The sequence below is a fragment of the Sceloporus occidentalis genome, unplaced genomic scaffold (genome assembly GCF_023333645.1).
Source record: "Sceloporus occidentalis isolate IW3139 unplaced genomic scaffold, rSceOcc1.0.p SCAF_7, whole genome shotgun sequence".
NCBI classification, from domain to species: Eukaryota; Metazoa; Chordata; class Lepidosauria; order Squamata; family Phrynosomatidae; genus Sceloporus; species Sceloporus occidentalis.
In genome coordinates, this window is record NW_028316987.1 from 38950021 (window position 1) to 38965565 (window position 15545).

The 15545-nt window shown below is 37.9% G+C and overlaps 1 protein-coding gene across 4 annotated transcripts in view; it reads right to left on the bottom strand.

Annotated features, from left to right (window-relative positions):
- Positions 1-4455: 4455 nt before the first annotated feature.
- The window catches only part of GOLGA4 (golgin A4), a 76936-nt gene continuing 65846 nt past the window's right edge, over positions 4456-15545 (bottom strand). For 3 of the 4 annotated variants that reach the window (XM_089532646.1, XM_089532644.1, XM_089532647.1), the window contains 6 exons: positions 15401-15469; positions 13556-13631; positions 10735-10838; positions 9790-9876; positions 6559-6620; positions 4456-4634 (listed from right to left, as the gene is read on the bottom strand). In XM_089532646.1, the coding sequence (XP_089388772.1) occupies positions 6594-6620; positions 9790-9876; positions 10735-10838; positions 13556-13631; positions 15401-15469 (363 nt within the window). In that variant the 3' untranslated portion in view covers positions 4456-4634; positions 6559-6593. The remainder of the gene's footprint in view (positions 4635-6558; positions 6621-9789; positions 9877-10734; positions 10839-13555; positions 13632-15400; positions 15470-15545) is intronic. The other variant, XM_089532645.1, reaches the window with a different exon arrangement.

Below are 15545 nucleotides of genomic sequence, written 5' to 3' on the forward strand. Positions count from 1 at the left end.
TTTCCAGCAAAGTACCTTTCTACAATGGTCGCAATCCAAGCAGAGCAGATCAATGCAGGGAAACAAGCCTGAGATAAAAGAATATAATTTTTCTTACAGTCATTAACAAGCTAATTTCTACTCAAGGAACTACACTGCTGCACAGACAAGTTTTTAAATGGTTGTTTGCTTATTTTAGTAGGATCTGAGATATATATGCTCCCTCCTCTTTAACTTGACAGTCATTGCATGCATCTTCTAGATTGATAAGGCTGGAAAATGCAGAATATTTTTTAAATACAAAAGCTTTTCACCCCTGTTTGTGTTATGGCTGGCATCAAGGAGTTAGGAAGCATGGACACCTAGAACATCTGAGAAATGCCTTATGCCCATACAGTGAAGTAAGCAACCCAATGAGCACCATGTCTAACAGATATAATATGTATGAATGCAACTTTCCTGTTAAAAGACAATAGAAGCTCTTTAGAACTCAGACATACAGTTACTGTTCCAATTAGACAGGTTTTGCCAGTGTGAAGCAGTAGTTTCTCTTTCTGCATTTCTCTTTCTATGCACGTTTATGGTATCTGATCCTGATAAGCAGCTCAAGAAGTAGGAATATAATAGGTCCAGTTGGAATTGAAGAGTATTCATAATTATCACTGAGTTATGGCAACTTTGTTGGCTGCTTCTGTCAAAAGATAGCCTTGTTATCCCTGCTTCTGCATATTCCCAAATACATGGTAGCATTGCAATATGCAACACACACACACACACACACAAGGTGTTTAAGGCTGTTTCCCATTTTACACATTAAATGGTAGTGGATGTACACATTAATACAGGAACAAGAAGATTTAGAATAGAAACCTTCTCACCAATGCAGCATTCAACTTGAAAACTAAGCCTTGTGGACCAGTACCATGACACATATTTGAGAAGCATCAGTGCTAGCTTACCTCATAAATTAATAATTAGTGGAGTATTATAATATCCCAGTAATGTTACATTTCCAGGCCTTAAACCCATTTTTAGCACTGCATCATTGGTTTTACACTGATCTTACTTTTCTCTTTCTGACATTTGTTTGTCCTCACAATCAATGCATTTTCCTCTGTCCTTTGCTTTCTTTCTCACTTTTCTTAAAACATTGAACATACGATTGTAGGATGGTGGCTTCCACAATGGATTAGGTCTTTCTGCCAAGGCAGTTAGCATGTCACCAAGATTGTTGCATGGACCATCTACTGCAGTAACTTATACCTCCCTCACAACCTGATTAAGATAAGAGTACTTTTGGAGCAGAATACGTGGGTGCAATTATGACCAGTTTTTATTGTAACAATTTTTCTTTAACCAGTGGAAGGAAAAAAGACCCTTCCTGACTGTGGCCTTTGATTCTTGGGGGGGGGGGGGGGGGGGTCCAAAGCCACTCTTGAAGTCAGCTGAGTTGAGGTTCCTTGTGAACTAGATTGAAAACTAAGTAATGTCATGACCTTGGAAAGCAGGGAAAGGAAATTTTCATTACTGAAAAGCTTTGAAGCATAGATTACTTCCGCAACTTGGCTTTCATCCCATCGTCCCCCTTACACTTCCTTCTTCCTTTCAAAATATTTACATCCCAATTCAAAGCTCATGGGGCAGCTTACGCTAAAATCAGTTTAAAGCAACAGATAATATCAATAATCAAAAAGACTAAAAATATATTGCATTGCTTATCATTTAATACGGGACAATTTAAAATCAGTTAAACAGTTTTATATAATGCCAACCACGCTATATGTGCAAATTGGATAAACTCAGTTATGCCCAAAGGATTGAATAAAAAGCCATGTTTTGACTTGGGGCCAGAATGACACCGACATTGGTGTCAATCAGGCCTCCATGAGTAGGATATTCCTAAAAGGAGGGGTGCCACCTAAGATTGTAGGTTCACACTTGTGACCCAATTGTGAAGCTGACAAAACATTGCTCTTCCTGCTCAGTGCTTACATTAAGAGAACCTTTTGACATTGTTTTTTGAACAGAAGATGGTGATAGCCTAGAATACCATGTCCTGGACAATCTGAGGAATGACGGGTAAAGTCTGCGGGTATTAATGAGATTTTCATTTTTTTTTAAATTTTATGACTGAACAGAGTCTGAACTAACTTGTTGCTTTTTTACATGTGAAATGAAGTTGGGTATCTCCATGAAAGACTCAACCCTTTTACAACAATTGCATTCCGTATATAGTTGTTCTTATAACTGATGACCATTAAATTGGGAACAGATAGCATGTTCATTTGCATTAACAACTTTGTTCTCCAGAGAACTGTTAGTCGGCATTACATAGTCTCTCCAGAGGTGTGCGACATGGTAGCTCTCCTCTGAATGTTAGAATGCCTCTAACAGTAGTTTAGCTATTATCACCAAACATCGGCATGAGAAAAACTGAAAAGTGAAGAGTTACTACAGGTAACTTCCTTATCCTAAATGCTTGGGAGCAGAAGTGTTCAGGATTTCAGATTCTGTTGGTCATCATCATCATCATCATCATCATCATCATCATCATCATCTTGGAATACCTGCATATACAAAATGAGGTACTGTATCTTGGAGAGGGGACCCAAGTCTAAACATAAAATCCAAATCATCACAATCTTTCAATTAGATTCCATATCTAAGGTTCTGAGGACAGTTCACTCATCAGCTTGCACAAGACGCAGGTAATTATTAGTTAATAACTCTGGCTATTAATAAATACAACGAACTTCAGCACTTTAGAGTAAATAGAAGTTTTATTTTCTCCCAGCTCTGCAAGATTAGCACTGCCAACAGTCAGAGATCAGCTTATGATACAATTTGGTAGTAACTATTTACAATTTACAGGAGTGTAAATTTAATCCCCACAAAATATAAGTACAAAAAGCTAGGAATAAACAAATGAGGTACTGCATTTTGGACTGATTATAAGCCAAAGTTTAAATAAACTGCATTCAGCAAACAATCAACAGTTGTTCAAAAAGGAGGAGAATCAATAGTGGCTAAACTTAACAGGAAAATCACTAAGGTCTGCTATCTACTCAAAGTGTATTGCACAATTATTTCGGACCAAAAAAAAAAAAAAATCAGACAAAACCCACAATAAAATAAATAGGACAATCAAATAATTAATTCTTTATAGAGATATCATGTGAAATCTGCATTGAGATATTGCAGTGAGGCAAAGCATTTGAATTCCTTTTCTCTTAAAAAAAAATCTAGAACTAAATACAAAAAAGGTGTCCAACCTCAGCACTCACCACCAAATAAACAATCTTCCCCCAAGGCAACTGATTAATATATTCATGGCCCCAGCTCCCTACTCATCTTTGCTCTTTGTTTTGCTTCTTTCATGTGGGAGGGGGGAAACTGGGAGGTGATGCCCTAAACTGAAAGAAGCAAGTGAGTGGACAAAAAGTTTAGGGGAGATAAAAATAGAAAACACAGCAATTTTATTAAAACAATATGTTGCACTAGAATGCTAAAAAGATATTTAAAAAATTACAAAGCAAAGAGTATATGATAACCTAAATACAAAAAGGCTTGTTCTGGCCTATGAGCCACGCCCTAACAAGGCTAATTTAACCAGTCAGTACTTTGCTAGGGAACTGCAAATCCCATAAGGAGGTATCAAGCACACAAAATACCAGTTCTTTTGTGCCTCTCAGAATGGAATTAAAAGAGATAACATAGTATGTCCATTCAGTTGGGGAGTGCACAACAGAGACCAAATTAAAAGGGATAACACAGTATGCCCATTACAGTTAAGAAATACAAAGCAAAGACCAAACACGTTTCGACTGGAGCATCTTCGTCAGGGTCATATAAAACTAATATAGCAGCCTTGTAAGGTATCTCATATGGTTTATAGGGACATCCCGTCGCTGTAGGTTAGTTGTTGGTCCTCATACACCTTGTATCATGCCTAGGAGTAGGATGTCCCACATGCAGTCCTAGTCCTAGGCATGATATAAGGTCTATGAGGACCAACAACTTACCTACAGTGACGGGATGTCCCTATATACTATATGAGATACCTTACAAGGATGCTATATTAGTTTTATATGACCACTGACGAAGACGCTCCAGTCGAAACGCATTTGGTCTTTGCTTTGTATTTCTTAACTGTAATGGGCATACTGTGTTATCCCTTTTAATTTGGTCTCTTTGTGCACTCCTCAACTGAATGGACATACTATGTTATCTCTTTTAATTCCATTCTGAGAGGCACAAAGGAACTGGTATTGTGTGTGCTTGATACCTCCTTATGGGATTTGCAGTTCCCTAGCAAAGTACTGACTGGTTAAATTAGCCGTGTGTTTGTTAGGATGTGGCTCATAGGCCAGAACAAGCCTTTTTGTATTTAGGATATCATATACTCTTTGCTTTGTAATTTTTTAAATATCTTTTTAGCATTCTAGTGCAACATATTGTTTTAATAAAATTGCTGTGTTTTCTATTTTTATCCCCCCTAAACTTTTTGTCCACTCACTTGCTTCTTTCATGTGGGGCCTTGAATAACAGTTCTCTATTCATTTCTCCAAGAGCTACTATGGAGATACGATCAGAAGTGCCATCTGCTACAAAGTGCACGTGTCACAGGTTCTTCAAGAGGATGGTCGTAGCCAAGACTGGAAGAGAGGAGAAAAGAAAAAGAGAAATAAAATATGGGTTTAGAAAATTAAAGTATTCTGCTGTAGAGACAAGTATACAGTGCGCCCTCGTCATACACGGGTGTGCCATATGCTGAAAGCCTCACTGGGAAAAGGGGTAGCATGCCACATAAGGGGTAATGACATGCGCACCGCCGCATGCACAAGCCCCATTCATTTAAACGGGGCTCAAGCATACGTGGAATTCCCTTTATGCGGGGGGGGGGGGGGTCCGGAATAGATCCCCCGCGTAAAGGACAGGCAGACTCTACTCCTAAACTGATGAGAAAATTGTGGCCTCCAGAGATCACTGGACTCATGCTCCCACAGCCAGAACCAGCACAGTCCATAGTCAATGGACTGAGGAGAATGTGCACACAGGTCCAAAACACACGGCAGAAATAATCCGGTTTGAGATCACTTTATCTACCCTGGCTCAATGCTAGGGAATTTGGAGAACTGTAGTTTTGTGAGACATTTAGCCTTCTCTGTCAGAAAGCTCTGGTGCCACAATAAAGTACAATTAGACCACATTCTCTATCCCTGAATTCCCCACCTCTGTGTGTTTAACAGCTAAATTGGGAATCAACAGTATATTCTAATTCCTCATGAAAAAGGCACTTATTGGAATCTTGAACCGGGTTCTCTTTAAAAGTACCACATGCTAGGATACTAAGAAAACATGCTTTCTTGAATGTTTCTTTTAAAAACTCAATTAGTAAATTGCACATGCTGCTAGATTAAAAGGGAAAGGGGAGATCGCTAGCCCATCTCACCTAAAAAGATGTGCTAACAACCGTGCTAATTGTTGTTCTGGGTGTGTGCGCGCATGTACATATAAGTGTCTAGTGATATATGCTTTAATCCGGTTTCAAATCGTTTAATCTTGATTTAACTCCTGTATCTTGTGAATTTTTAACAGGGTTCTTTCTTAAAAAGAAAATGTAATCTACTTTGAATCCCAAACTGGGAAAACTGTTGAAAGATTATAGGCAGATAAAAAGTTTCACAGCTTTGAAAAAAAAAACAAGTCTGAATTTGAGTTAGAGTTATGCATTGAGGATGAGAATATTATTGGTAAAATTTCAATGTCTTCTGTATTCAAATTAGCATTGTGTAGTTTGGCAATGTAGCAACATTCCCTGTGTTCATAGTTTCAGGGGTCTAATAAGGTCTTAACAGCAAACTTGTGCACCACACAATATGCATCAGACATATCCAGAGAATTCAGGAATGCCAATGGAATAGCAATGTATTAATTGAACAGATAGAATTACATGATAGGAAGAAAGCAGAGGCCTTGCCCTGGCTGCAGATACAATACACAACCCATCAGCATGAATGTAAGGAGGTGCAAAGCATTTATTTATTGAAATTTCTATCCTTTTCTATTCTATCACTTTAACATGTTTCACCCCTCTGGAAGTTGGGCAACACTTGCTGGCTTCAGAATGAACATGAAATGTCAGTCAGTGGTGACTTACTTCTTCCAAGTAGTTAATGGTTATAGTGCCATCCAATTTAGACTTTGTATTATTAGCCCAATTCCTATAAACTCCATTTTTATTTATGTTTTTTAATGATTAAAAACAGCAACAAAGTTGGGGCAAACTGGATCAAGGTAATATGCCCTAATTCCACTGCACCATTCCCTTTACCTGAATTTCCCCTGCCCCAAAAGCTGCCATTAGCCACAGAAAGAGACAAGGACAAAATTGGTGTATTTCCATTCATTTGGTGATGGGAAATTTTAAGTTAGGAAAGAGTACACAAAAGTGTGAGAGGGTTAAGCGTTTCTTACAATGATTTGCTTTGCAAAACTATTATGGTAGAAATGAATGTGCAGCATGTTAGTGTGAAATAAAAAAAGCAAAAATGTTGTTAAGTATTAGGTAAAACTCACCCACATGCTACGTAAAGCAGTGATTGATGATTTATTCAGAAACCAACACGAGGTGGAGTGAACTACAAAGCCAAGAAAAAAAAACAGCTTATGGGTTACTGTATTAAGAAAAGCAGATGAGGACTACAGACGTTTTCACATCTATCTCCATTTGTTGGTTGCCCTAGGAACTTTAATATCTAAGATTAGATACCTATGATCTGTACTGTAGAGGTATGCAATCTTTTGGAGATTTTGGATTTCAACTTCCAGGATCCCTGACTGGAAGCTGAACTCCAAAACACCTGGATGACCAAGTTAGAGAACACTGCTGCATTTAATATACCTTGCATACTACTGAAAGTTACCCAAGTGTTAACACAGTATTAACAGCAAATTCATACCCATTTTTTGGGTAGCTTATAGTCAAGTGCTGCCAGTTCCTTAAAATGGACATGCAGAACATGCACAAGTAAGCCAAGGATGTCTTGCAGTTGTTCCTTGTCAGTTGCCAAACAGGTGCATTGGGCAGAAGGCCATTAAACCTAAAAACAATTACTAGTTCCAAACTGAGGAGACCCAATCAATTAATAGAAACCTGGTAAATCAATACTTATGTATGTTCCATTGGTTCTATAGGTTGATTTAGTTAGATTTAGGAGCTCGATTTAGATTTTGTGTCAAAAATGAACAGTAAATGAAAATAAAATAAACACAAAATGAAATACTGGTCCTCACATTGTATCCATACCATATCTTTGCAAATAAGCAGAATTAAATTGGATTAACATCAGTAGCCCACATCTGCTTAGGACTGGCAGAAAAGCACATCAGAAGAATTAGTATGCATCAAAGCTAGACAGCTTTTAGACAAAGACAGAAAATATGAACTGACAGTGGCATATAATTTTTCAACATAATGTCCATGTAATGTATTTGTAATATTTTCCACAAAATATGGAATTTGCATATTTTTCCAATAAAACTAAATAGTCTGTGTGTGTGTCTTCAAATCACCTGTGGACTTAGGGTGACCACATTAATTTCATAGGTTTTTCTAAGGCAAGAAATACTCAGAGATGTTTTGCCAGTTCCTTCCTCTGAAATATAGCCTATGGCATCTAGTATGCATGTACTAACTGCTTAGCTTTCAAGATCAGATGGGGTCTGGTGCAACTTTAGGTCCTAGGGTATTAAGGTCTTCAAAACTAAGGTCCGAAATGCACAGGCTAAATAAAGCAGCTTTCAGCTGCTTTGGGGACATGGTATTTAGAAGACACACTTCCCCAAAGTGACTGGAAGCCACAATGAGGCAATGCTAGGAGGTAAAAAGTGAGCCCAAAAAGGAGCTGTTTTAGATCAACTCCTGGCCAGTGTAGCTTGGGACTGTGGCAACAGCCCACATTGGGAGCCAGCCATGAGGTCACTGCAGTCCCATGCCGATCACGACTAGAGGCTGCTCTAATTGAGCCATCTACTTCACCCCAAAGTTAACTAAAGCTAAAACTAAAAAACTAAATAGTAAAGTCACTTAAAAGTGCAACAGCTGCATTTTGACTCCTGTGTATTCTCTTGTATAGTAGATCTCCAAAGCAGTAACTACTATGTAATGTAAACTGGCATAGCCTTGTTAACAAACCTACGACAATCCTAAAATAAGTTTCCTTTGCATTTGTCACACTTCTTATAATTTCCAATGTTTGTTTTAACTGAATTAATAAAAATGTAGGGAAAAGGAGAAATCCCAATTCAGCTGCTCTTTATCACTCCATTTAGTAAGAAAACAGTCAACAACCTTTTGTGTGATAAGCAAGTGAAAGTGATGTTGAAATCAAGAATGTTGGTGTTGACATTTTGGCTGGTTTGCCCAGTGGGAATCCTATCACATCAATTCTTAAAAGAGCTACGCTGGCTAACTATACACTTTGATGTTCAAGTCATTTCTGATATATGACAACCTTAAGGAGAACCTATCATGGGGTTGTCTTGGCAAGATTTGTTCAGAGGGAGTTTGCCATTGCCTTTCCCTGAGGCTGAGAGCATCTAACATGCCTAAGGTCACCAAGTAGGCCTCATATCCAAGCATGGAATCAAACACTGGTCTCCAGAGTTGTAGTTCAATGCCCAAACCAAGCCGACACATTACCAAGCTCAAATTTCAAAGTGCTAAAATTCCTTAATGGTAGAACCAAATATTTTTCTCAATATCATTTATGCTTGGAAGCTTGCTGGCATGCAGTCAATGATTCAGAATTACCTTAATTTTCTGGATTTTGCTCTGAGACATGTTGCGTAGCAGTCAAAAGAGTATTTGGAGGTTTAGCTCCTTTCCAGTTCTCTTTTGCAAGCCAACCTGTTCTGATGTGTCTCCAGAAGCATCCTCAGAGGCAAGATCAAAAGGTCTCTGAAGGTTTCCTTCAGATCCCTGCATTTATTTTAAAAACCTAAACCAAGGTATTTCTCTGTTTTACCATAATATGGCTGCTACACTGCACACCTTTCTGGCCACCTCCAAGCTTTTTCTGTGGACTTTTTCAGCATCCATTGCCTTGTTTCTATTTTAGATCATTTTGAAACCTAAGTCTCTATTTCTGCCTTCATTAAACAGATTATTCAGTATATAAGGAATACAAGAAGAAGGGAATTTGTTATTGTTGTTGCAAGAAATGAATAAAGATTAGCAAATAGAATCAAGTAAGAGTAAGATTTAAAATGAAGTAAAAAAGAAAGCAGAACAGCTTACAAGTGAAGAGACGATGCACACTTGACTCCACCACCCAGGGCTCCAGACAGCGTGCGGCGCCATGATGTGCTTCTGGTGCTGCATCCAGATGATGCAGAGCTGAAGGGGCGTCATATAGCTGTGCTGCCGTGGCTATGGCACCCTTTCAAGGGTGTCAAAAGGAGCTGCTTTTTGTGGCTCCTTTTTGCACCCTCAGAAGGCTAGATCAGGGCCGCAGCATGAGGTTGCTGTGGCCCCCATCCGGCTGAAGAAGGGGCGGTTGCATGCTGCCCCTTAGGGGATGTATGTACAGCCCCTATTCTAGCTGTGCTTGGTTGAGACTTTTCTGGGAGGGGAGCTACTGTTTTCATTGTTATCTCTAGTAAAACTACTATTCAAAATCATATTCCCAAATCTACTTTTACAATACATGATCCTTCTGGGGAAATACTACGACACCAATATCAAAAGATTTTACTTTTCATACGTATAGATAATACCACTTTGTTCAGTATTTTACTATAGCTTACCACTGTTCGAGCATCTTCTCGTTCTAAAATCTTCTGTACTTGGTCAGCAGGAAATTTCAGCACTGTTGTTATAACTTTTGCCATCGTCTTAAGAAAAGATAACTAAGTTACACTGTGGCAATTTTAAATTTACCAATTCATCAAAACACTGCATTTTCCTTTTTAGTAGTGCTTATGGAAGCATAATATAAAAAAATACATATACATGTTTAGTTTCTCATTTCATTAATCTGACAGATGGTAATTTAAGTGAACTGTAAGGAAACTAAGATCACTTAACCTACTCAGGTTATTGTTGTTAACTACCATCCAGTCAACTTTGACTTATGGCAACCCTATGATTGAAAGACTTCCATGCCATTCTATCATGAACAGCCCTGCTCCGATTCCAGCAGATTCAGGAATGTGGCTGATTCTTGTTAGCATTAAGCATTTCTTTTTTGCATCTGTATGTATTATTATTTTTCTTGTTATATACTGCCTTACTGTACATTGCCCTAACGACACTTGTGGAAAAAGAGTACATAAATATTAATAATAAATAATATATTACTAATCACAGGTATTTAGGAAAAAATGTAATTAATCTTTGTCTTCTCACTGCATTCAGCTAACCCAGTCAAGTGGTACCTATCCCCAAGAATGTATTTATGACCTAGTGATCTCTGAGCATGTGGAGAAATGAAAACATCTGTAAGCCTAATCCTCATAAACAGCAAATAAGATGTCTCTGTTTTTTATGCTTGGTTCAATGGCTGTTGGCTGCTCAGAGTGATGCATAAGTACCAGAAAAGTTAGGGGGTATAAGTATATGGATAAATAAACAGAGCCATATCTAAATACCTACACAGAAATCTGTCCTCCAAATTTCATATCATACTGCAACATAGATCTCATACTCCCTCACAAAGATAACATAATTATGTACCCGAACAGAAGGAATACCTTTGTCTCACGACCCATCATATACTCGAACAGCACCTTCCTTAAGTATTCAAATTCAGTTGGTTCTCCAAAGAGAGAGATATCTGAATGACACAGGTTTCCATCTGCACAAACAAAAAAAGCACCTTTTTATATAGGTCTCTTTCATATAAAAGCATACAATCAAATTAAGAAATTATATTGTCCACACATTTATGTTGGTTCACTGAATTGTAACAAGGATAATACAAGTTAATCACTACTAAATGTACTTAATAAGTCTGATATCCCTTGCCTGTCAAAAGTACCAATAGAGCCCACGGAAGCTGCCTAGCGTCTTTAAATTCAAGACAGGAAAGGCAAAATATCTCAATTATTAATCCTTCTAATCCCACATGTAGTTTTGCTTTTCTCCTACAAGACCTGTAGACTGAATTTTCTCTAAAGGCACCATCAGGACTAAAGAATAAGCCCAACTTTTCTAATAATTTAAAAAACAAATCTTAGGATGTAAGTCACTAAAAGAGCAAGCTGGTATCACCAAGACTTATAAAATTCCAGCAGCAGAACGTGGGTTTCAGTCTGGTCCAGAACTCCTACTCCACAACCATTGATTCTTAACTTATTTGGAATTCAACTTCCTGCCCATCTTAGACTAAGATGCCTGCCTTAGGATCTTCACTTCTGTGGTAGATGCTTATGAAACTAGACTCTTTATAGCTTCTTTGGACAGGCAACTGGCTTCCTCAACTGAAAGCTGAGTAGTTTAGGGAGGGGGGCGGAGAGACTACATAAGATTCTGGCACCTTCCAAGTGCACTCCTCTGTGTGTGTGTGTGTGCGCGCGCGCGCGTGCGCACAACCTTATATCAAATATATAAAGACAAAATATTTTCTAAATATTTTAAAACATTTCAGATATGTTGTATAAAACACTAGACTCTAGTATGTAATTTTCCTAGGACTGCCACTTTCATCCTGTTTATGCTTCTTAAGAGACTTTGGCATTGTTTTCATAAAAATTTACCATGACAACTGATATTTTTAAATTTTGGCTTCATAAAAAATAAATAAGGAAAATGGAAACATCTCAACTATGCCTATTAAGCTAGCTTCCAAGCAAAGGTCAAGGGAAAGTATCTGTATTCTTGAAGTTTTGAATCTTATTTTAATATCTATGCTCTTTTCATAAACAACTTTTTAAAAACATCTAGGAGGAACTGTTCATCTTCCTCTCCTTGTAGCTTTTAACCTCCCTGAATTTAAAAACATTCCTAGATATTAATAAAAATCCCAACTTCCCAAATAATTTTTCATCAGCCTGAGGCTGCTTGAAGGAGAATTTGCACAGCCCAACTTTTGCCACATCAATGTTTTGCCCAGCTGCCACTGAGAAAGACAAAATTAGTTCCATGGTTTTTAGAAGGAGTATAAAAATGTCTTGTTTTTAACATCAGATTTCTAAAAAAATGTTCAAATTACAGGTGTTAGCTACTTGCAATTCCAATACCCCTGTGATAGCAAGTACTTTCTGTGTGTGTGTGTGTGGTGGGTAGGCAACAGGCATATTTATAATTTAGTTATTTCCAAAGAAAAGACAAAGTTAAACTAAGTAAGGAAAAAAAACATTAAAATCAAGGCAATAGCAATCTGTATCATGAGGAGAACTGAATTATTCCAATGCACATTATTGTTTTGAACTTCTAGTTTCCAGGTCATGAAAGTATTTGAAGTGAAAATGACTGAAAACATTAACTATGGCCTAAACCAGATTGTTTGCTGCCACTCCATTTAGGCTGGATCAGGGTTGTGGCAAACAGATGTGCAGCCCCAATCCAGCTAGTTTCTGCTCCTATTTGGGATGGAAAAAAGATGCCCCTTTATCTCTAGAGTCAGCTTTTTGCCACGTCCTGGGCCGCCTGGAAACTGGCCAGCATGTAATTGCCGGCGTGGCTTCCAGGCGACTTAAGGGCTTGGCACATCTAAATACCACGACCCCCAAGCCACCTAGAAGCTGGCTTTAACGGGCCATGTGCTTGGGCCCTATGTTTTATTTGCAATTCCAATGTAATTATTTTTTTTACAAAGAAAGAATATACATACATGAATTGCCTGTTCACTCCAGTTGTTATTTTATTCGTATCTCAAAGGTATTTTCCTAATTATTTAATTTTTTTTCTATTTTAAATGCCTAATTTGCTATCCTATCTCTCAGAGAAGGGCTGCCTGCAAGTGTCTTGTAGGGCAGGTAAACTAAAACTGAGGAGAAGGGGAGTTGAGTCCAACGGAAAAAAGTTAACAGTTTAGAACTTTGGACTCCTGCCTTGCAAGCATCAGTGGATTGCTCTGCCCTGCCATCCAGAGAATCTGTTTCCAAGATTTTATAATTCACAGCAATATTTTTCACATCTGTATTTCTCCATACAGAAAAGAAGATTCAGAATCAGCTTACATATCTACATTTCACTATAACATTATTTAACTCATTTTTCCAAACTTTGGGGGCAATCCTGAAAGAAAATACATACTCAAACATTATCAGCATAAGAAAGGCCAGATATATACAGCAAGATTTATATAGCTCAACTTGTTAGAATGGAGCAGAGTGGTTAGAACAATTATCAAGTACAATGGCTTTATACTGCTGAAACATATGAACATGAAGAATGAAGAATAGCATTTATCTCTATAAAGGATTATCCTAAATATATATGTAGACTGATCATACAATTAAATGGAGCTTATTCTGAATAAGTATGCATAGAACTGCAGTTCTAATTAGTCATGCAAGTGTTTTCATATGCTGTACTCTGTTGCTTGGTGCCAAAACAAACATTCCGCACCTCTATAAGGAGTTTCAACTGTTGTGACATACATGTTCTTCTCATAATTTTTCAACTGGTCTTGCAGTGCATGGATCTAAAAATAAAGTGGTGAATGAGGAAAACAAACAGATATAACTGAGATGGTCTTTGGAATACCTTTCAACAGCAATACAGTGGACCCTTGTTACGCACTGGGGTTTCGTTCCAAGATCCCCCATGTATAACAAAATCCATGTATGCTCAAGTCCCATTAAATATGACATTGCAAAATGGTGCCCCTTATAAAAAATGGAAAATCAAGATTTGGTATTTGAAATTTATACCTTTTTAAAAACATTTTCAAACCGTGTATGCTTGAATCCATGTATAAAAAAATCCATGTATAAGAAGGGCCGACTGTATTTATTGAATGTACAAAATATTAGAGAAAGTCACTATGTTTATATACACATCAAATTGCAAGGGTGGAGGTTAAAAATGATGCATTTATTTTTCTAAATATATCATGATAATATTGATTAAGGTGCATTAGAAATTATGTTTATTCCTATGAAAATTTGTTTTTATTACAACAAGTTACAAATGCCTCAGTAAACATCAAGTATCAAAAAGAGGTCCCACCCCACACAAAAAAAAAGGAACCTTACTTCTTCTTTGATCTAAGAAATTCACTGGTGCACAATGTGCACAGGAGATCAGCTGTGTACACTCAGTTCAATATAGGGTCTGCATATTGGGCTGAAACCAGGATTCAAATCTTCACACACACTTTTTATTGAATGGACTTGACCTACTGTCTCTTGGCCTAATCTGTTGTGGGGAGGTTGCATGAAAGCTCTGGAAAAAGGTCAGGATAAAAATATGCTTTTGGATTGTTATTTTTTAAAATCTCCTTCTATATTCGCTTCAGGTAAGTTTGCATGGGCCAAAGGGTCCAGCTTCCCTGCAGCCTTGCATTGTCAAGTTTAGACATAGGCTTAAATATCCAGGGCTGGATCAGGCCTGACCCTCCTTGTCTGGACATGGATCAAGGGGTAATTAGACTTTATGCCAGGATAGAAAAACCCTAGTTTTGTCACATCTGACATGAAAATGGGGCACCTGGCTGCATGGATGCAGGCAGGTATCCCTTTGCTGTATCAGGTATGGCAACAGGGGGCTTTTCAGTCTGACTGCCAGCTATTAAGGGAAGGAGTGGTGCACCAGTCCCGAATCCCTGGGCCAGCACAAGATAGGTGTCTGAACAGCTAACTATCCCTGTACTAACCCAGATACCAAACTGGGTGAGCACCGGGCCCAGAAAAACATGGGCTCGGCCTGTGCTTTCCTGACCTGTCTGCTTCAGCTCTTCAAGGAATATAACAGCTCCATTTACACAAAGAGCTCAACTTTTAACTGGCATGAAAAGGGACTGCAGGTAGGAAGCGTTCACATGTCCACATGTGAATCTGGATTGGAGCATGTAGGAAAGAAACAAAAAGGAGAAAGAATACAGACTGCACTATAAATTTAATCTGCCCAGAGGTAAATTAATTTGTAATGACTGCTTACAAAGAACAAGGGAAGTTATCATTTTGATTACATTGTGAGAATTTTCTTGTTCTCCACAGGGCAGAATTCCATGGTTGACAACCCATGATACTTAAGCACATTCGAAGCAGAATAAAATATTATCTGAATTTAATTTAAGTTGTAAAAAATTACTGCTAACCTTAAGAGACTTGCTCCTTTAAAAGTCAAAAAAACAAGGCGTGGGGTGAGAATCAGTTTTCAAGTGTCTCTTTCAAATTATTTCCAGAATACATTTTCATGAACCTCAGATCTAAAGCTGAAGATTCCTCCTATTTCAAACTAGTTCCTTACCTGTTCTCTGAATTCCTGTTCTTTTAACTTTGAATCATTGAGAAGTGTTGTCTTCTGGGCTAGCTGGGCCTGAGGGGTGGAATTATACACTTATAAAATATGTATAAAATATATATTGGAATATTCACTGCTAAACCTTATCATA